The following is a 22,921-nucleotide window of genomic DNA, read 5'->3' as shown; positions in this document are numbered from 1 at the left end:
TTTCAATTCCCCACTATTGTTTACTGATGTTCAAGGATATAGGATGGTTCACATTGTGTATGAATCACGCCACTGATATATGCTGACGTCTTTAATGGATATCGAGTGTTTTTTGTGCGTGTGTGTGACTTTGAACAGGACAAGCTGGTATTGTCCTCCCATTTAAGCATTTGTACTAATATATTTTGCTTGAAAGCACAAGTTGAATAAATTATTCCTTAAACAATATCTTGTAATGGCAGACTCTCATGTTTTATTAAAACATTTCATGACACAATATACAAAAACACTGTACACAAAGACCCTGTACAAAACTATATGTTCTTTCTAAACATACATGTCAAATTAAGTCTCGCTTAAAGAACGAAAACAAACTGAAGATAGTACAGTAGGCCTTTAACTGTAAACCAAAGCGTCCATAATCTTGACTATAGGCAAAAATCAAGTTAAAATAAACTTTGTATCCATCTTCATTCCTATAGAAGAAAAGCGTACTTTTATTGCTCCTTCCTCCGTCGTTCAGCGTTCCACATCATCTCAAACTGATAAACCGATAGTAATCTTTGTTTTGAACAATGGCTTGTAAGGTTTCATTCTTAGCTCTAGAAAATGACATTCTGATTTCTAACCATCCAGTGGTCATGACGGTGGTACATTCAGCTTTTTCTTAAAAAGGCCAGTGATGACAGCTAAATTTGTGACATCAAGTCAAAAACTTTTAAGCAACTCCTAAACTCAAATAAACACAAGGTCAGTTTGTCCTGTGAGTCTAGAATCAGAGCACACTTGACCAGTTTTTCAGGTCTAGGACTGAAGGGTTTCTGTGAAAGAGGGTCAAGAAAAAAATTCCCTTCTTTCTGTGTCCTTCTGTAATTAGACTGTCGAATTGCTGCGTCAAGCCACCGAGGCATTGAGTAACTAAACTTAGCCAGAACGTCTTAACAAAACAGGGAAACAAAGCCTATCTGAACTTCCGTAACAGCTGCAGTGTGACATCTCAGTTCACTTTTTCATCTTCATATCGGCCTCAATGGCACTGCGGCGTCCTCTGGTGCCTCCATCCTGGAAGAGCAGAGAAGCAGGCCAGCCGTGAGAAAGTGCAAACAGCCTGTCATCCACTGCCCTAACACACCAGACCATCAGTGTGAGAAACTAACTAGTTTGACCTGAGAACAGGAAGTGTGTGTGTTACTAGAACAAGCACTTCATCTTAAAGAGACGGTGACTTCAGAACTGTGCAAATACGTAGTTACGAAATTGAAGAGTAGGCCAACAAGGCTAAAAAACTGAATAGCTACACAACAGTGAAAAGAGCATAAAAATGTAGTGCTTAGGAGTGAATGTGTTAATAGTTAAAGTTGCTCTAGGAGGTTTTGTGTCATTTCTTGAAGACAAATAAAAAGGAGTAAAACTCTAACCGAACCATTTAAAAGTAAAGTTCTCCCAAAAATAAAAACTGCCATTATTTATTCACCATTATGTCACACTAGATAATGTTTTTTTTAAAAACATCCCTTATGCTCACCAAGGCTGCATTCCCTTGGATTAAAAATACCATAAATTGTTACAATATTTTAAAATGTAATTTATTCCTGTGATGGAAATATGAATTTTCAGCATCATTACTCCAGTCTTCAGTGTCACCTGATCCTTCAGAAATCATTGTAATGTTGATTTGCTGCTTATGAAACATTTTTTATTAGTATAAATGTTGAAAACAGTTGTCCTGCTTAATATTTTTGTGGAAACAGTGACACATTTTTGTTCAGAATGCTTAACCAATCAATCATTATTACATATTCAGATCTTTAGCACCCTGGGCCTATATAGCTATCCAACGTGGATGGATCTCGAACTGCTGCAATAGCATAAAACTCTCCTCGTATTTTAATAATTACAAAAGAATAAAATGAAGCAAATTTTGTTACCTTTTGAAACATCAAAGGGTTCAATCTGAGCAGATGCTTTTGCCATCACTGTCATCGTTAGAGCGCACTTCCACAGTACATTCATAATCTGGCTCATATTCGCGATCTCAACCATATTCTCAAAAATATCATTTTCAATTACTTTAGAAATCAATTTTGTGATTGATGGCAGCTTATTCACCACATCCACCATCAAATGACAGTGACACTTGTTTTAATTGCCTACAGTAATTGCTCTGCAGTAAAAGCCATTCAAGCAGTTCAGTCAGGTTCAATACTGCTGATGATATTCTTTTGTTTTATGCCTGAGGTAATTATGAGTGAAACATCACGCAATCATTGCCTATTAAACAGTGCCACCTTGAGGAATAAATGTGATTATTGTGCAGGTATTGAGTCGTTAAAACAAACCTACTCATGATATAATTTAATTATTTTCATTTACACATTTAGCGGACTCGCTTTTCTTTAATCTGGCAAACACTTAACTTTGCCAGTCATCTTAAAAACAATGACTTTAGGCCAACAAAACATTTGCTTTCCACTGGATTTTATCCCAGATGTTTGTGAATTAAAACAAAAACATGAACTTTTACAGTGGGATGGATTTGAACTCTAGTTTCCCGCATATAAAACGTGGGAGGACAGAGCAGTTTTCTATCACGGCCATCTGGTCACCCTAGAAGCTTCTCTACATACAGACACACACGGCTGGGAAAGAAAAGGAGGATGAAATGGAATCACAATGGAAAAGAGAATCCTAAGACTGTAGATACTAAAGGGAGGATTTAAGGGGTTGTGATGTGTATTAAAGTGATGTGTATATATGTGTGTTAGCCGGATGAAGACATGGGGTGTTCATGTATGTGTGAGTGTGTTGTAACCGTTTCTATGATGACCGCAGCACTCCAACATAAACTCAAATAGATGGTGATGAAATGAGTGTCCAGTCATTTGAATGACCTCAATCACACCGCAACCAGCTCAGTGTGAAAGCATCATTGAGAATGAAACCATGCAAACAAAACAAAACAAATCTGGTTTAACTTTGGTCTGGTGTGTGTTAAAAATAAAAATGGCACACAGATTCAACAAAATAAACCGTCAAGTGGCTGTTTAACCCAACCCTTGCACCACATACATAAATACATTATTTACATGCTTACAAAAATCACATTTATATTCTGTTTATAATAAAATAATACACTACTGTTCAAAAGTTTGGGGTCCGTAAGAATTTTGTTTAATTCATACTTTTATTCAGCAAAAGAAACAAACATTTATAATGCTGCACAAGTTCAAAATTCTATTTCAAATAAATGTGGTTTGAAATTTCTGTTCATCAAATAATCCTGAAAAACTAAATCCTGAAACATCACAGTTTCCAGAAAAATATTAAGCAAATGTTTTCAACATTGATAATAATAAAAAATATTTCTTGAGCAGCAAATCAGCATATTAGAATGATTTCAGAAGGATCACGTGACACTGAAGACTGAAGTAATGATGCTGGAAATTCAGCTTTGCATTACAGGAATAAATTACATTTTAAAATATATTCAAATAGAAAACAGATATTTCAAATTTGAATACTATTTCACAATATTAAAACATTTTATTGCATTTTTGATATAACAAATGCAGCCTTGGTGAGCTCAAGAAACTTAATTTCAAAAACATTAAAAAAATCTTACTGACCCTAAACTTTTGAACAGTATTGTGTGCATAAGCAGACAGACAGATAGACAGATATTCTCCCATATTTCTGAAAATGTTCTACGTATAACCACACTTGCGATACAATCATTTCCAATACAACTAGGCCACAAATATGGTGCCATGTGGAAACCTGGAAGAGAAACTCGAGTGTTAGTCTCACAGTGTTTGTGCATGGGTTAGTACAGAAGTCCTCTCACCTGCAGTGTCCTTGATTCTCACCTGTGAGTATGTGTTTGTGTGTGTTTACAGCACTGACCTTCTCATTAGTGTCTTGTTTGGAGTTGTTCCTTTTCCTTCTGGCTGGTGGTTCTGGCTCTAAATGTGGGTCTTTGTGTGCAGGACTCGGGGTCTACATACAAGACTGTGTGTTAGTGCAAGTAACGCTAACCTTACCGTCAGGGACTTCAGCAGTTCATGTGTGTGTGTATGAGTGTGTGTAAGGGACAGAAAGTGTTTTATTTGGGTCCTATCAGAAGGGATTTCATCTATGTGGAACGTGTGGAAACCAAATTGCTTTTGGATCAATCTCATGCAAACATGTCCGGCCCCATTTCTGCCCAAAATAAAAGGTACAGTGCATTCAGAAAAACTCACTTATTTTGTGTTGTAGATTTAAAATGCTTTATATTATTAAATTTTTTTCACATCCATCTACACTCCATACCCTATAAAGCTGCATTTTTGTGCATATTATTTCAGTTGCATGTGATATTTCAGTTCTTTCTTTTTAACTCTTTCTCTGCCAGCGTTTTTGAAAAAAGATGCCAGCCACTGCCAGCAACTTTGATGATTTTTGCTAAAATTCATGGCCCCCAGAATATTTTATTGTATGAATATCTGAACATGCAATACATCAAAATAAAGAAGAGAGCCTCTACTTAAAAAAAAAAATCTGTTTTATTCTAGCTTCAAGCATTCTTTTTTTAATCAACACTTGAATGTAGGCAGGTTTCATTAAAAAAAAGCAACATTTTGAACAAAAAGCAGAGAAAATTGCATTTTTATCAAATGCTTCATCTGGATCATATTCAGTACGATGATCAAAGCAAAGATGCAGTCGATCGCTTCCATTAGCACCCCCAAAGCTAGCACAGACCTTTACCACTACCTGGATCAACATTTCACTCAGCAACATCAGGCAGTTTCCATTTACATGCTGTTTATTGTTGATGATCGCATTGTTTTCCATATGCATCTACTTACATATGAGATCTCTCATTTCTGCGTCTTCCTCACCTGTGTTTTTGATCAGGACATTCTAGACTCATTCAGGAGATGCGTAATAGCACCCCTGAGTGTATAACAGCAAGAACGCAGAAACCCGGAAAATTTCGTGTTTGGTGGGGAAGCGCTGTCTCATGTGTTTGATGGGGAAAGAGTTAATAAATGTGTAAAAACTTTACAAGTGCTTTTAAAAGTGTTATTATTGGCTATGGATTGTAGATTGCAGTGAAATTATGTGCATTTTAAGGCTGCCACATAATAAATATATGAAAAAATGAAGTGGTCTGAATACTTTCTAAATGCATTGCATTTTATATTTGCCATAAAGAAACAGAACTAATTTCATGACAATTAAACATCTGGTTCTTATTTTATGCTTCTCATTTTGGGGTGAAATATGAACACGTTTTTGTGAGATTCACCATGCATACAAGCTATGCTTTTCTGAGTTCATACAGAAAGTATTTGGACTGTGACACTTTTTCCTGCACTTCAGCATTTTTGGATTTTAAATAAAACTTAGCTCAGGGACTAAGTGCTGAAACGACAATTTGAGTGCAGCCATCCCATTAAGAGCTAGAAAATCAATTTGTGCAGATTACCTGTGAGTATTACAACAATGCCATGTGCAGATCGTGGCCACAAATCCATTTTGTGTGTATTGACAGCCATAAGTCTGCAGGCTAAAGACATTACGAGTTATATTTCCTGATGATGCTTCAGTTTGTGCTTTCGCGTTCATTCTCAGATGGACTGAAATCAGGTCAATTTGCAGGTACTGGCTGTTTGGTGCCACTGCCAGCCGATAGTTAGAGGCAAATGGTTTTAAAATGATGTTTTCAGGACACTTTTGAATTAATGCTGCTTCAACAGAGACAGAAATAAGAGCCAATCCCACAGCGTCATCCTCACAGATAAAGCTTCATGCTGTGATGCACAGGAAGCTGTTTTTTTACTTTCCTTTCTATGACTCTGAGCTCGCTCTTCCTAAACCGTTTCACTGTCCACAATACTTCACTTCAGATGTCCACAGACTCTTTGATGTACTTTGATGTCCTGTCCTTGAGACGTTTGAAGCTTCTAACCTGCTCTCTGAAAAACATCTCAGCCTATATCCTGGAAAAGGATCAAGCATCTTGATTTGTTCTAGAGATGCTATTTTTCTTTATAACTGCACATACTTTTCTCTCAACAGTCCAGTGTTGTTATTGTTAACTAAAATTATTAAAAAGTCATTTTAGAGAACTGAAATAAAGATGTAATAAAATAAAATATAAGTATTAGATTAAAAAACTTGCTGCCTTGGTAACCAACGGAAATAAATAAGCAAAATAAATGTAAAAACGACAAAAAAGTACTAACAAAATTATTAAAATTAACAACTAATTCAAAATATTAATAACTATAGTCACATGTAAATAATAATAAAATAACAGTCTTAAATATATTTGAATGTCTTCCTGCTTCTTTAAGCTCTCTTTTGTCTCACTGAATAGTTTGTCTGTTGAAAAACTATGAAATGTCACTGGCCAAATAATTAGCAGTGAAAGCACTGTGTGATTACTTCTCCTTATAGTGCTCACTGTGTGTGTGTGTGTGCGTGTGTGTGAGATGATCATGATATTCCACAAACCTTCTCCACAGCGTTTTCTTTCCACTTGTGGTTTCGGTGTGTGTGACTATGCATGTGTGTCTCTTACCTTCTCATTGGGGTCTTGTTTGCGGTTGGCCTCCCTTCCACGCAGGCTCTTGGTGCCGATGCCTGATTCTGATGTTTGCATGATCAGCTGAGTGGCCAAGAACTGTTGGATCTGTTCCAGAACATCCCTCTGCATCTCTAGGGCCATGTGGTAGACGTCATGATCTGAGCTGTTGTACATCACCGCGTTCTGGAACATCAGCATGATGTCACGCTGGAACTCCGCCGTTGTGCGGATCTGCCCAGACTCGATGTTCTTCTTGATGGCTGATAGGTCCATCGGTCTGAGGAGGTGGAGATTTCAGGAAGGACAAAAACATAATTAGCCAACAGAAAAACTGGTAACACTTTACTATAAGGTTTGCTTAGTTGACATTAGTTAATACATTAACACAGTGGTCTCAAACTCAATTTCTGAAGGGCCACAGCTCTGCAGAGTTTAGCTCCAACCAGCTCCAAATTACACCTGCTTGGAAGTTTCTAGTAATCCTGAAGACCTGGATTAGCTGGATCAGGTGTGTTTGATTAGGGTTGGAGTTAAACTGTGCAGAGCTGTGGCCCTCCAGGAATTGAGTTTGAGACCAGTGCATTAACATAAACTAACAGCCGTTTGGACGGCACCCATTCACTGCTGAGGATCTACTGGTGAGCAAGTGATGTAATGTAAATTTCTCCAAATCTGTTCTGATGAAGAAACATATTCATCTACATCTTGGATGGTCTGAGGGCGAGTACATTTTCTGCAAATTTTCATTTTTCAGTGAACTATTCCCACAATACTAGTAAATGTTGAAATTAACATTAACTATGATCAATAAATCCTTTAGAAGTATTTTTCATTTTTAGTTCTCAAATTTTTATTTTAAACCTTTCTGGATAATGTTGTTTTTGGTTTTAATTTGTCTGGATTATGTTTTCATGGTTAAATTAAATATTAGCAATTTTAATGATTAAAAAGCATGTCTATTCCCTTGAAGTCACAAAATGTATACTATTTAACAATTTATTAAAGGTTTAACCAAAATTACATTTTTACAGTCCCATGAAATCTCTTTTATTTTTTCCAAAACTGTGTTTTATTCTTGCCACATTCCATGTTTGATGTTTTAATTTGTCTAGACTTCATTTTAATGAATTATTTTGAATATATTTTAATAAAAAATCATATCAAATTAATACATGACACTTTAACAATTTAATAATCTATTACAATTTTTACAATAATAGGGCCCTATGAACCGTTTCATTCATTCATTCAGGAAATTCTGTGTTATCTGTTTTAATTTTATTGGATTTATGATTTAATACAGATTTATTATTATTATTCACAGATATTCATCCATATCTTGATTTGGTTAATTATTCACAGATTTATTCACCCAAAATTTGCCATTTGGTGTTATACAGTAAATTAAATTTTTATGACTGGATTCCAAGATTATGTTCACATTTTCTGCGTCACAAAAATTACAGAGCCCTACACACTCAAAAAAGTAAGAGAGTCTCATCTTGATACCTGTGTACAATGCTGTGATAACCAGGGGCAATGTCATCAGACACAGGCTGCAGAAACACACTTGCATACCTGAAACACAAAACAATAAATGACAAATGCAGACAACACATTTCTGTCTACAGGTAAGAGCTCATCTTAAAACAGCAGCTGAGGTAAGTATGAATGAGAAGCTCACCTGTGATTGGCTGCTGCCCGCCACACCAGCATGATGGCTTTCTTCCAGATCTTCTGAGCCTGCAAGGCCTCTTGATCTTCACTGCACATGGAGCTGAGAGAGAGTGTTGTTAAAGGCAAATGAAAGATTGAAACGCACAGAATACAAGCTCCCACACAAACACTCACAACTGAGATGAGGCAGGGCTGCTGGCGATGGAGTCCGCTGTAGTGTAGCGCTGAGAGTGACTGCCGTATCCGTCCTCACTCTCACTGGCAGGAGGATCAACCTCTGAGAGATAAGGCCCCTCTCCGTCCCCATCGCCACACTCTTTCATCTCCATCCCTTCATCCACATCCATTTCACTGCCTCCATCCTCTTCTTTCACCTCCTACAGCATTTGAAGAAGGAATAATAAACAGTTACGTATATATTCATCCTTCAAGTCAATCTGTGAGAGAAATGCAGGGGGTTTGTGAGTTGACGAAGTGTAAAATTGAAAATTAAAAAATAAAACACTACTTGCATTCCTGTGTCATGTGACCATTAACCAACATCAGAGAACCAAGAACATTTGAATTTATTGTTAAATTATTAAAATACTAACATTAAAATCTCAGAGGTACCTATTTTAGGTCAAAAGGGTTAAAAGTGCCGTTTTGGTTATAATTACCTCATCCTAATTCTTCTGAATTTCTTTTCTACAGAAAAAAAGAGCTTTTTGCAGAATGTCCCAATTATGTTGTTACTGAATCATTTTCTTCCAATTCACTACAGCTCAAATCTCATTTGCATTCACAGTCATTTAAATATAGCATGTCAACATGCTTCAGACCAGGTTTGATGCCCAATGTGTTTTTCATACATATTTGAATGCAAATAAGATTGAGAGTTTCAAAAGGTATCATATTTAGTGATTAATAACTTACATTTTTATCTTTTACTCACATAAAGCAATTATATGACTTCATAAGACTTGTGCATGTGTATTATAGACCACATTTATGGTGCTTTTATTTGTCATTTTTGGAGGTCATCCGTGTCTTTATTCATTCACTTTCTAGAAAAAGGCATTTGTTTGTAACATTTTATGCTTTCATCTGACACTATAACCATGTTTTATAGTGTTTTCCTAAACATATGTTATGAAAACATGTTAATATTGTGAACTATTGTTAAAATTTAAAATAACTTTTATATTTTAAAATGTATTTTAATCCAGTGATGGCAAAGCTAAATTTTCCGCATCATTACTCCAGTCTTCAGTGTCACATGATCCTTCAGAAATCATTCTAATATGCTGATTTTCTGCTCAAGTAAAATAATTTCTTATTATTATCAATGTGGAAAACTGCTTCATATTTTTGTGGAAAACATGATACATTTTGTTCAGGATTCTAAGATGAATAGAAAGTTCAAAAGAACAACATATGTATATGAAGACAGGTTTAATTTTTCTGCTGCTTTGCTTGATACCTTTGAGTCTTTCGCCGAGGCTGAGCTATCTTCTGAGTCCAGACAGGGCGTCACGGTCTCTGGCTGAACCCAGTCCTCCCCCTCACACTTCACGGCTGGACTCAGTGTTCTGTTCTCCTGCTGCGCTTCCTCCATCCCTCCTTCACCCTCTCCTTCCCTCTCGCCCTCAGTCTTAACCTTGGAGTCCTGGCTCTGCTCTGTGACAGGGGCGGCAGATGCCACAGTGTCCCCTGTCACTTCGTCAACTGCTTCGGTTTCTGTAGTCTCCTCTACCAGAACCTCCATTTCTGCTTGCACACCCACAGGGTCAGGGCTGCTCTGTGTGCCTGTTGGGGCAGGACTCTGCTGGACAATGGGCTCTGGTTCGGCTGCCTTAAAGGTCTGTGACTCCCAAGGGCTGGTGAGGGGGTGGCCACTGACCGCTGGGTCCTCACAGAGAGAGAGAGCCGCCTCCACTGCGGCTGCGTCCAAAGCCTCCACAGGATCGTCCACCTAAGACAGATATATTCGTTTACTTCATTTCAGATTTGGCAACAGAAAGGAAAAGCTTTTGAACTATTTTCTGTTTTATGAGTCTATAAAAAAATGGAGGGAACTGTGAAAGCACTTGATGGGTCAGAGAGATGAATGGTACCCACGGACATCCATGGTATTTTTTTTTCCATACTATGGAAGTCAATGGCAACTGTCAGCTGGTTTGTTAGCAACATTCTTCAGCATATATTTTTTGTGCTCAACAGAAGATAGAAACTTGTACAGGTTTGGAACAACTTGAGGGCAAGTAAATGATGACAGAACTTTCATTTTTGGATGAACTATCCCTTCGACACTACATGAAGTAGCAACCAATTGCACCATCACAACCATAAACATGTGTTTGTGTGCATATACCTTCTCCTCTATGATTGCAATGATGTCTCCCACTGTCTCCAGGTCCAGTTCGTGGGCCATGTATGACACTGACACCACTGTATCCTCCTCCACCAGCTCTGCCTCCTTCCCCTCCACCTCAGCCGGCGTGGATGACCCTGCCATTACCGCTTCTGCTCCAGAACCTTCAGCAACGGCTGCAGCTCCTACACACAACAGGAAACACATCGCTTAGAGTACTCTTACTATGGTTAATTTCTTTTATGAGTGCTCTGAAGAGGAAGTAATGACTCTTTTTAAGAGGAAAAACCACAACGTTTTTAAAGGGGTAGGTTACCCAAAAATGAAAATTCTGTCATCAATTACTCACCCTTATCCTTCTTCCAAACCCCATATGGGTTTGGAAGAAGGATTAGGGTGAGTAAATGAGCAGCAAATCAGCATCTTTGAGCAGCAAATCAGCATATTAGAATGATTTCTGAAGGATCATGTGACACTGAAGACTGGAGTAATGAGGCTGAAAATTCAGCTTTGCATCACAGGAATAGATTACATTTTGAAATATAATAACATGGAAAACAGTTATTTTAAACTGTATTAAAGTTTCACAGTATTACTGTATTTTTGATTAAATAAATGCAGCCTTGGTAAACATAAGAGATTTCTTTCAAGAACATTAAAAAAAAAATCTTGTCGACCACAAATTTGTTTGAATTAACCGTTACTCTAGAATATAATCCAAGAACTGTAGCACTATCAGTGCAGTCTGAGTGCTTTGTGATTGGATGAAAATGAACTACACATCACATGACACAAACAGGAAACAGACTGCCTGAGCAAAAACAGACTGACCGTTCTACAGAGAGAGTGCTGAAGAGAGGAAATCAGAGAGATCAGAGACCTGTTTTGGGCACAGAGAGGTTGTCTGGGGCTGGGGGGACCACTGTGGGGGGCTTAGGGGGATCAGCACTGACAGGTGGCTGCGCTGGGGTGGCGCTCTCCAACAGACGAGATAACGTAGGAGCATCTGACACAGAGATACACACATAGCACTACAAACACACACACTAAAGCACACAGCTACTCTCACAATAATCAAACTACACGGTAATAACGTACTACAGAGAGCATGAAATCTAAAACTTGCATGCAGGACACATGGTAAAAATGCAAAAGAATTGTGCTAAAGAAAATCAAACCAAAACAAACAGCATAACTCAAAATTCAGTTTGTATAATGACACAGAAAATGTTTAATGTTGAAGAGAGACATTTAAAACACACAATTTTAAACATACAGAAAAAAAAGTAGTGTCTTTGTTTACCAGCTGTAATGTCTTGATTAGCAGGCAGAGCAGTTACAACAGTGTGAAGCTCAACTCCATGAGATCCATTACTCAAACCTGTGGCCACGTCACCTTCAACCACCTTCCCAACAGACACGCACAGAACAATATGAGAAACCATTCACAAAATCTACAAACACAATCTCCACTTTTAATGTTAGTCAAGGTTTCTTGCACCAAAAACATTCATAGTTTAGTTTCTACACTGGGTTATTATCGTTAACTAAAAAGAACACCATTTATGAAACATTTTTGTTAATTTAAATTAGGCTGAAATAAAATAAAAAGCCTAAATATTCGAAGAAAAACCTTGCACAAAATTTAAAAATCTTGCCTAATTAATATGAGAAAACTACTAATAAATATGAGAAATTAATATTAATAAAAACTATAACAGTACATAATACTAAAACATCCTAGATATACAACCTGCTTTCTGACTCATATTAGTAAACATGCGGTTTTGTCACAGCACCTCTAAAAATGCGGTTCACATAAACGCAGGGCAAAGGAATTGCAAATAATGCTGTCTAGTGGATATTTTAAAACAACCTTAAAGCAGCAAAGCTAACCCTAAATCTAAAAAAGTGTTTGGTGTAAACGGTCACTAAAACTTTCACAAATAAATTTACTCTGTTATGACTGGCTAACATTGTTGCATGTGAAATGAGTACTAAAAACTTGGCCCTTGTCAAAATGCAGAATACTCATGTAAACCTTTGTTGTTAAATGTTAATGTGCTAATCTTTGTGATGTAAATATCAGAATTTCTGATTGTCCATATTTGCAGTTTATTTAGTAGAAATGGGCTGGCCTGAAGAGGGAGCTTTACATTGTGAATGTTAGAGTATGTTGACTACGGTTCTGGTGACTTATATTCTGAGGACAATATAAAGTAGACATGAATGTAAAGTTGAGAAATGGAAAATGGGTCTGGGACAGGCAAAATCCTGTTTTCTGTGACATGCCCCTTAAATCCAAAGGCTTAAACGTTGCTTCACAGTATCCCACACTCACAAGTCTAGAGCTGGCAGCGATGAGACTGCCTTTCTTCAGCAGTTCAGACAGCAGCGGGGAGGGAGGTGGTGTGGCTTTTGGGGCAAGGTGCTTCTTCTGCGGGGAGTCATCTACCATAGAGGCCAGACCTGACTCTTTAGGCCCTGGACCCGTGACCTCTGATATAGGCATGAAGACGGTCAATCCTTGAGCCTAGACGGAGAAATCATGAGTATGATCTCTTATTAGAATAAGTTTAAATGATAATAAATAAGAGGTAGGAATTCACCATGGGACTGGAACAGGATTCATCCGTCACTGGCTGCAGTGTTTCTGGTTGCGAGACGTCCATGCTGGGAGAACGTACTGTCACGCTGGGAACTCTCTTTGGTGTATTTTTAGCTGCCTGACGAACTGGAAAGAAAGAGAAAAATGTATTTTTGTTTTTATGTAAAATAAATGTATTTAATGTATTTATGCAAAATAAACATTTCACTGCCAGAAACAAGCCCAAAGTAATAAAAACTGAAATATCCTAGTATTAAAAATGCAATATTTGCAATAAGATGCATGGTAAACTAATATTATTTGCAAGTACATCAGCAATATGTTACACTGCTAAGTTAATATAATTTTAAAAATTGTTTCTTTTGTGGAGGCATTAACGTTTGAAAGTGCTGAGTGAATGTAAATCTCACCCTGATATGCTGCCTCAGTCGCTCTCTTCTTCTGCTCCGCCTCCTCTTCTTCCTGCTTCCTCTTTCTGACAAGCACGACAACACACACAATCTCATGATGATACATTCACAACATACGCAGGTTTTTTATAGAATTTAAAAATTTGAATTATGTTTGAAGATTATGAGTCACAAAATGTTTTGTCTGTGTTTAGATTTGAATAATCATGATGCGAAAACTGACACTTCAAATGAACATAAATAAAATATAAAACTTTGACAGAAAGTAGTCAATGATATCTAAATATATACCCAAATGCAACAACTAATAAAAGTATGTCTGGAAACACACACACATTCATCATATACATACATATATAAAAATTGATTAAAATGTATTTTTATAATATTGGTATTACTTAACATTGTAGCATTTGGACCAATCAGACACACAACTTTTTGTTATATTTAACAAATAATATCGAACTCCCCATCACCTAACCAAATGGCCAATTACGAGGGTCTATGGACCCTTCCCCCGAAATGCACCTAACACCTCAGAAAAGCAGAACAGGCCTCTGGAATTATGCTTAATTGGATGGATATCAAATGAATATTGTTGATGAATATTGTGTAATACCATGTAACCCTCTCAAAATACACAATATTTAAAAAATATATATTTTTTGTAATTAAATAGAGTGCATTCATTTCATAAAAATATGTTTTATACAATAAAAGGGCTCCAGCCATTTCTCAAAGTGTTTAACCTAATGTGAAATTTTTTATATAAATTATGCTTAATTGGATGGATATCAAATGAATATTGTTGATGAATATTGTGTAATACCATGTAACCCTCTCAAAATACACAATATTTAAAAAATATATATTTTTTGTAATTAAATAGAGTGCATTCATTTCATAAAAATATGTTTATACATATTATACAATAAAAGGGCTCCAGCCATTTCTCAAAGTGTTTAACCTAATGTGAAATTTTTTTTGTTAAAATGAAATCAATACAACTAGTTGAAACTAGATCATATGGGAAAAATTAAATGAAAGGCCAATTACATAAATGACAGACAAATGCAAAACCGGTACAGATGTCTTACAGCTCTATATCTGCCCACAGCTCCTCCAGTTTAGGGTCCAGATGGCCCGCCTGGATCAAATCCACCTCTTTCTTCAGTTTCCTGAAGGGACAGAACACATTTATCACATATGTGTGAAAGATGCAGACAGTGAGAGGGAGAAGCAGGTTGAGATGTACCTGTATTTCTCCTGTGTGTCTTTGATCAGCCTCTTGAGCTCCTCGATCCTCTCTGTTGTCAATCTACGCACGATCACATCCTCAATGGTCTCGACCACCTCCCCTTTCTCACCCCGTTTACGTCTGCAGGGAATGAACATGTCAAACTTACCAATGAACTTGTGAATATGCACTGAGATGGTTTAGGTTGCCATACAATACAACAAAACTACTACAGCATGCTAACTGGCTAAGATAATAGCCAGAGGTCTAATTACACAAAGTCTGTGCAAAAATCATAAAATGCTTTTTTCACATATTTACTGCTTTCAATGCACAAATATAAAGTACAACTTCTATGCTGATTGTTAGCTATCACTGTATACACAGACTAGGTCGTAAAACTTTAATCTTTTGGGTTTTGCGAGAACAATGGCAACATTTAATAAAGACGCTCAGCACAAATGTTTTGAGAATGAGAGAGGGATTTACTTACTTTGGGGCTTCTGTGGTTTCCAGCAGCTCAGAATATTGGGAGGCACAATGCTGCAGAGATCATATTGACATGTTAAAACATGAATCACTAAGCAAATCACTAATACTAATAAAATCACTCACAGTCACTCATTTAAATTACCTTCTGGGAGAACCAGTCCGGGGGTCGTCCAGGCTCTGAGAAGGGCTTGATGGCTCTGCTTACAGACACCCTGACAAAAAATATAACAGTGTATCATACATATTTAACAGTAATTCTTTATAAATAATTTCATACACATTTACACACAATTTTCAATCAGAAAATGCTAGTAAACAATTACAAAAAACACGATTAATTACATTACTGCTGTCAAACGATTAATCGCGATTAATTGCATCCAAAATAAAAGTTTTTGTTTACATAATAAATGTGTGTGTACTGTGTATATTTATTATATATAACCTATATAAATACACACACAAGCATGTACATATTTAATAATAAAAAAAAAAAAGTATTTTGGATGCAATTAATCGTGATTAAAGGGGTCATATGATGCTGCTAAAAAGAACAGTATTTTGTGTATTTGGTGTAATGAAATGTTTATGCGGTTTAAAGTAAAAAAAACACATTATTTTCCACATACTGTACATTATTGTTTCTCCTCTATGCCCCGCCTTTTTGAAATGCGTCGATTTTTACAAAGCTCATCGGTCTGAAAAAGCGAGGTGTGCTGTGATTGGCCAGCTATCCAATGCGTTGTGATTGACCGAATACCTCAAGCGTGAGACGGAAAAGTTACGCCCCTCACATACTGTTGATGCCGTGTCCGGCCGGAGCGACAAGACAAAAACATTAAAAACCCATTACAAACTAGGCATTTGTTGCATCCAGTGGGGACATAATTACTGACTATAATGACTTATACTGTCTTTTTTGACTTATACATAAAACTCTGTCTGCATTTGTGATCAGAGCAATGACAAACAAGTGCTACTCTACTGCCCAAAACTCGCGTTTGAATCATCAGTGGCAAATCCTTTAAATGAAAACGTACGTACGTGAGTCAGAACTGCCGGCATTGTAGTCTAACGTTATAAATGTTAAGCCTTCTTTCTTTGCATGAACATTTGGGCGGCGTTATGCAAATCTTCCCACATCGTGAGGTAGACATGTGGGGGCGTGTTAGAACGAGCCATTTTAGGTAGGCGTGGCTAACTCTTAACTTTTATAAAGAATATCTCTTTGGATTTGAGACTTTAGTCTTTGCAACTTTACAGATCTTCTTTATGCACCAAGAGCTTGTAACACTCCAAAGAGAAAGGAAAAATTTGAATCGCATCATATGACCCCTTTAATCGTTTGACAGCACTAAATTAAATGTAAAATTTTTCTTGTAAAATGTACTCCAGTAATTTTTGTTTTATTTATAACTTTTTGGATAATAGATTCAAACTCTAAACTTGGAAATAAAAACAATGTTTTTACCAAAACATAAATGTGATTGTCCACCAATTCTTAAGCACAGAATTCTATTTAGAACATTTTCAAATCTCAATCTCTATTTAAATTATGCTCATAATGTAATTTGTAATGAACCAAACAATGAAAGAACGGCAAAAATAGATTAATTTTTACTAGTGGTTCCCATTATAAATATTCTTATTGTTGCTTTATACATTAATGAATGCATCTTCAAACAGTCAAAAATTTCACTGCACATAAACTACAACTGATCTGTTTAGCAATGCTTGCTGATTACTTATTAGTGAACTGTAATATTAGAAATTAGTTGTATTAATTTATTAACTCTTTACAATACACTTTTTATTATTAACATTACATTACTATTTCAACTAGAAGTACTCATAGAGATTGTATTATTAGAAATTCGTTTTGTTGTAATAATCCTGTTAATAATGCCCTTTAAAATAAAAATGTGTTTGAGAAAAACAGTTACAAGTTGTACCAAAAATAAACATTATTTCACTGCCAGCAATAAACTCACAGTAATAAAAAATAATAAGCTGCATTGCTTAGGTAATGTTAAACTAATATCTTCTGAAAATACAGCAGCAATGTGTTGTGCTACACCGCTAACTTATTATTTATTTACTAAAACAGTATCAATTAAATTAGACATTATCATAGACATGTTCTTATTTGTAAATGGAAAGAAAATCATAAATGTATTATTTAGTTTAAAGTGATTCAAGTTTAAAATGATTAACTCCACACATACTAGTGATGGTCGCTTTTGAAACACTGCTTCATGAAGCTTCGAAACCTTTACGAATCATTTGTTTCAAAACAGTGGTTCGGAGCGCGTATCAAAATGCCAAAGTCACGTGATTTCAGTAAACGAGTTCGAAATTTCTGCGAACCCGTGAATCATGCGAGTTCATTGAGATTGCCTCCCAGCGGCGAACCATTGAACCAGCGTCTCTGATCTCGGATCAGTTTGATCAATTTGTAGACATTTCTAACGTGGCATTTGTGTAATTAAAAGGATGAGTAGTAGTTAAAGCTGCAGTCCGTAAATTTTGCCTCTTTGTCGCCATCTGTGTTTGAAAACCTGGAATTGCAGCTGTTTGCGGAATTATCTTCCTTGCGTGGGTTGTGCGGCTGTGTACAGAATGAATCTAATGTTTTGAGCAGTATGTGTGGCAGTCAGTCACCGCACCGGTGTGGATATTTACTGTACTTCGCAATCACAGATTCTAGCCTACATCTTGGAATACGACCCAAATAAGAATTTTCCACTGTATATTGCCATCTGAACAAGTAACAAGTCTGCCACGTTTGTTCTGACCAACTGAGGAAAAAAGCATTACCATAAATCTCGCTACCAATGGTGATTAAATCTAAAGATCGGTTAGCTCATATCACATCAAACCATGCAAATTATTATTATTGTTATACTTTATTCTCAAATGATTAATGTTAACAACAACAGCATTGGTGACTATGAGTATAGTGTGTATTAGCATGTAGATTTCAATTTCTGCACAGTCTAATCTAATTGTCATACTCTTCGAATTACATATTAAGAAATTATTTTAACCCAAAAAGCAAATTATGCTCCCTTCGAACTGGTTTTCTTTCAAATACAAATCTTTGTAATCCCAGGCTATCTGTAATCAAAAGCACATTTATAACTGGAATATAATTAAATTTCATTCACATGTGTTTCATAAACACATAATCCTTTCTGGATTACAATCCGCCATCAAAATGATACATTTGATTATTCTGGCTGCTGTGAGAAAAGGCTATAAACGATCCGCCAACTGCAGCATCCTCACACGTCATAGCCTAGTAGCCGGGACAACTTCTTTATGTTTACATTATTATTATATAACATTATTATAAGCTAACCGTTGTGAATCGGGCTAAAGTAAGGCGATAGTTTTGAACACTGGCTGGTTATGTACTTGCTCAGATATTGATTTCGGATCATTTTCAACCAAAAAAAGTTACGGACTGCAGCTTTAATAGTTTCTTACTGGCCTGTTTAGACAAGCTCTCCATACTTAATGACATTTCATTATTTTGATTGCATTTAATATATTATACTTTCACGCAAGCATTTGCATTGGGTTTGTAAAGCTGTTTTTTCCATGATTTGGCCTGAGTTTTTGTTGCATTTGCAGTAGGGAAGGGCGATGCCACTTATTTTGTTTACGATACGATACCGATATTGTTCAAGGCAGTATCGTCGATATCGATACCGATTCGATACTTCTGAACTAAACTTTTAAATTATGAAATTTATGAAATTATTAAGAGTAAAATGGGTAATGATAAGCACTTAACTTAGTTTAAAACGCATTTTAACATTCAATACGCCTTAATTGTAACTTATTAGGTTATATTTTTGTTTACACGTGGTTCAAATATGTTTTTTGTTTACACATGATTCAAATCTACAAATACTACAGTTGAACTATGGTCACTTTAGTAAAACCATGGTTCATTATCATAAGGGACTGCCAGTGACAGGCTGTTACATGCATAAAATGCAACCTTTTTATTCTGACAGTGTATGATTTCTATTAACATTACAGAATAGAACATGATCTATATTATCTTTCAACGTTCAATTTAAATAACTTTAATTGCACAAACTTATGTAGCCTACAATTTCAGTTTGTTTATTGTGTAATAACTCTGTCCTTCTGTCCTCTGATAAGCATTGTTCAGGGCGTCAGCAGTGAGTGAATGCTCTCTGTGATTGATTGGTTCTGTCTTGCAACATTTGCGTGTGTTCAGATGAGCAGGAAAATAGTTCTATCCTACACAATTACTCGCTAACAAAGGTTATTCGTCCAATTCAATGCATATTGTACTCATTTTTTTTAAATTAACAAAATCACTGGTAAATAAAACACACCTTAGTATCGATATTTTTATACTTTCAGCGTGTGGTGTTTCCAGCGCTTCGAAACATTGAATCATTTTGCGAAGCAATTGGCTCAATTGATTCGAAGCTTCGAGAACGTTCGTCTCTCTTCTCTAGAGAGGGGGATTAGCTCAGATGGTAGAGCGCTCGCTTAGCATGCGAGAGGTAGCGGGATCGATGCCCGCATCCTCCAATTATTATTATTATTAATTTTTTTTTTTTGTGCATTGCTAAGAACATACACAATCAATGCCAGGGGTACATACAATTGAGAGTACAAATGCAGGTTACAAAATCATCCTCCACTTATTATCTTACGTCCTAATCATAACCACTGACGTAACTGGTTTTTAGCTCAGATGGTAGAGCGCTCGCTTAGCATGCGAGAGGTAGCGGGATCGATGCCCGCATCCTCCAATTATTATTATTATTAATTTTTTTTTTTTTGTGCATTGCTAAGAACATACACAATCAATGCCAGGGGTACATACAATTGAGAGTACAAATGCAGGTTACAAAATCATCCTCCACTTATTATCTTACGTCCTAATCATAACCACTGACGTAACTGCCACAATCCTCTAAATGTAAAAGAAGCCCCTTTTTAAGTCCACGTTTGATTAGGGTGATTAACAATGTCCTCATACATTAAGAAGAACTACAATACAGACACTGCCACGGGGCAGAGCTCTGCATTATCTAACATGCTTCAATCTGAACACAGTTCTATGATCATGAGCGTTCATTATTTATTCTTACCAGTTCTGATCTCCGCTTCTCATCACTGAGGACGCGAGACAGAGTTTCTCCCGAACTGACCAGGGCTCAGTCGGACCCAGAGACAGCATCTTGTGTTCTAGTTAGGTGTTCAAAATATGAGTTTTATTTGAAGCTGTATTGAAAGCAATTCGTTACACAGAGCCGTGGGGGGAAATTATGGTAAAATAAAAAAGGCTGATCATCATAATGTAGTATGACGTTAGGTGCTTCTTTAAAACAACAATTATTTAACACAAGACCATTTGTTAAACTTATTTATATTACATATACAGCACGTAAAACATCAAATTCTGTTCAAGAACAGAGAGAAATGTGTGTTGCCAATGTAAACATTGATCGTCTTTGTTATCATGAAGCCAGCTAGCGCAGAAACTAACTTAAATTGCTCGCCCCAGCGCTACTAAGAGCATTAGCTACTCTATTTAAACAGGATAAAATACTTCAGAATCCAATTTACAAAGTGATTTGATTTTAGACTGTATTGTGAATATGTTGAGGAAATAAAATATCACTTACTTCCCACCCCGGTCGACATGTTCGCCTATCTATAACCGCGCGGCTGGTTCTACTCACTTCCACCGGAACTATTGTAGTGTAACACCCTCATGAACGCTGTCAGGTGTCACACAAATATCTTTCCGACGGCTCGGCTTGCAGAGGGGGATTAGCTCAGATGGTAGAGCGCTCGCTTAGCATGCGAGAGGTAGCGGGATCGATGCCCGCATCCTCCAATTATTTCATCTTTCTGCATAAGTGCTGGGAATGATACAACGTTACTATTATAAATATTCCACGAATAAGACAACCAGCTGGGTTGAAATACTATACAAATAGACTCGATTTAGATCAAATGCTTGTCTGAAAAATATTTACCTTGAATTTTATTTATAATAATGTATACTAATAAAATACTTTATTATAAAACCAATTGTATTATTTAAAAAAAGCACAAGTTTGCTTAATTTAAGCATGCACTGTTTTAGGTGCCCTTTGGTATGAAACTTTTTAGTCATGTATAACAGATTAAAATTATTACGTCATTTATTCCGTCCCATGTTTGTCCAAAACCTGTATTAGCAAAAGAAGATAGTTTGATCAATCTTGGTAACCTAATGGTTTTAGGTCACATTGACTTCCATAATATGGACAAAAATACTATGGAAGTCAATGATTTTAATGTCACTCAGAATGCTTCATGGGATTCTTTCCCTCATTAAATCTGTCAGGGACATAGTCTTGTACCTTTGTAGTTTTGTCCGATTTCCAAATGCCTTAATGCTTTGAATCAAAGTTTGTAATTTGAATCACCTCATAGCTGGTTGGTTTGGTTCACAGCTTATAACTCTTAAACAAAGTATTTTTTTAAATTCCTGTGGAAAAAAATAATTCCAGGAAATGAGGCTGCTGAAAAAGTAGACTCTCACTTTTGCACTCTATTACTTTTCTAAGTGACTGAACTTATGATTTTTAACCTTAATGCTATATGTGCAATAGTGATGCTTGCCTTTGCATGCACCACAAAAATACTAGGGTAGTATATAGTGCACAGTAAGCAGTGCACTAACCATTCCGGATGGCATTCCAGGTGGCACGTCTCTGTCCTCCCCTTCCCCTCCCGCCTCTTCTCAGGGGGATTCTATGATGTCATGTCTCTGTGTCACCCCCCTCTGCCCCGCCTCTCTCCCTTGGGACATTAGCCAATTTGCTAAAGTGCCTGAGCTCCCCACCCCCCAACACCCTCTCGCTCACACTCGACCTTTGACCTCACTATTATCAGTGTGGTGTGACACCACAGCGTGACACTTCGCTGAGGCAATGGGCCCGCACGTGCTCGTAACAGCTACAAATCACCAACGCAGCCATGTGTGTGTGTGTGTGTGTGTGTGTGAACGAACAAAGAAGGGGAGTCATGTGAGTTTGGATGTGTTGGCTTGTTCGAATGTGTGTAAAATTCTGATATATGGAACATAGGCACACTAGCAGTATGTGTGAGTCTGACTAATGTTAGCACATATGTGTGTGGGGTGTAAAATAGATTTAACCTCAGTCAGCAGGGACTGCGCCAACTGAGAATTGTTCTCTGATGATAAGCTGTTTTGCGCGGCTGGTTTTACACACGTGCACCTACACAAACACTCACAGAAACTGTCCATACTAACTCACTGTACAGATGGCCCTGACGGAGTGACGCGCACACACATACACACACTTCTTAGAGTGACGCCATCCTCAGCCTTCAGCTGGCGATAAATCATACTACTCTTCCACACTCCATCACGCAAGAGAGAGAGAGTAGAGAGAGAAAAAAAGGAGAGATGTCACTGGGCAGTCCATCACCTTTTTGTGAAAGAGACCAAAGGTAGAAAGATGGTGAGGGGGAAACAGAAAGCGCTAGAGAGACG

At 36.9% G+C, this 22,921-nt stretch overlaps 1 protein-coding gene and 2 non-coding genes across 4 annotated transcripts; 2 read left to right on the top strand and 1 right to left on the bottom strand.

The window, feature by feature from the left end:
- Positions 1 to 11: 11 nt before the first annotated feature.
- On the bottom strand, positions 12 to 21,096 carry brd8b (bromodomain containing 8b). 2 transcript variants are annotated; one of them, XM_016274734.1, is made up of 19 exons: positions 21,036 to 21,096; positions 20,499 to 20,595; positions 15,497 to 15,566; positions 15,356 to 15,405; positions 14,881 to 15,003; positions 14,723 to 14,803; positions 13,626 to 13,690; positions 13,217 to 13,341; positions 12,949 to 13,140; positions 11,911 to 12,013; positions 11,488 to 11,613; positions 10,608 to 10,792; positions 9,717 to 10,208; positions 8,429 to 8,631; positions 8,262 to 8,354; positions 8,087 to 8,155; positions 6,572 to 6,854; positions 3,904 to 3,996; positions 12 to 1,062 (listed from the first exon to the last, which is right to left on the bottom strand). In XM_016274734.1, the coding sequence occupies exons 1-19, from the start codon at positions 21,052 to 21,054 to the stop codon at positions 1,003 to 1,005; spliced, it is 2,529 nt and encodes an 842-aa protein (XP_016130220.1). In that variant the 5' UTR covers positions 21,055 to 21,096; the 3' UTR covers positions 12 to 1,002. The 2 variants fall into 2 exon arrangements, with proteins under 2 accessions (XP_016130220.1, XP_016130219.1); XM_016274733.1 differs by lacking the exon at positions 12 to 1,062 and having other exon boundaries at positions 3,699 to 3,996.
- Positions 19,860 to 19,932, top strand: trnaa-agc (transfer RNA alanine (anticodon AGC)). Its single transcript has one exon. It is a non-coding gene; the product is annotated as a tRNA-Ala (tRNA).
- An 81-nt stretch (positions 21,097 to 21,177) lies between the features above and the next one.
- Positions 21,178 to 21,250, top strand: trnaa-agc (transfer RNA alanine (anticodon AGC)). The gene has a single exon. It is a non-coding gene; the product is annotated as a tRNA-Ala (tRNA).
- Positions 21,251 to 22,921: the final 1,671 nt, after the last annotated feature.

This window comes from Sinocyclocheilus grahami, unplaced genomic scaffold, assembly GCF_001515645.1.
Source record: "Sinocyclocheilus grahami isolate Dianchi unplaced genomic scaffold, SAMN03320097.WGS_v1.1 scaffold89.1, whole genome shotgun sequence".
Classification (NCBI taxonomy): Eukaryota; Metazoa; Chordata; class Actinopteri; order Cypriniformes; family Cyprinidae; genus Sinocyclocheilus; species Sinocyclocheilus grahami.
Note: the sequence above shows the minus strand (reverse complement) of the source record. Positions and strands in the feature narration are given on the sequence as shown.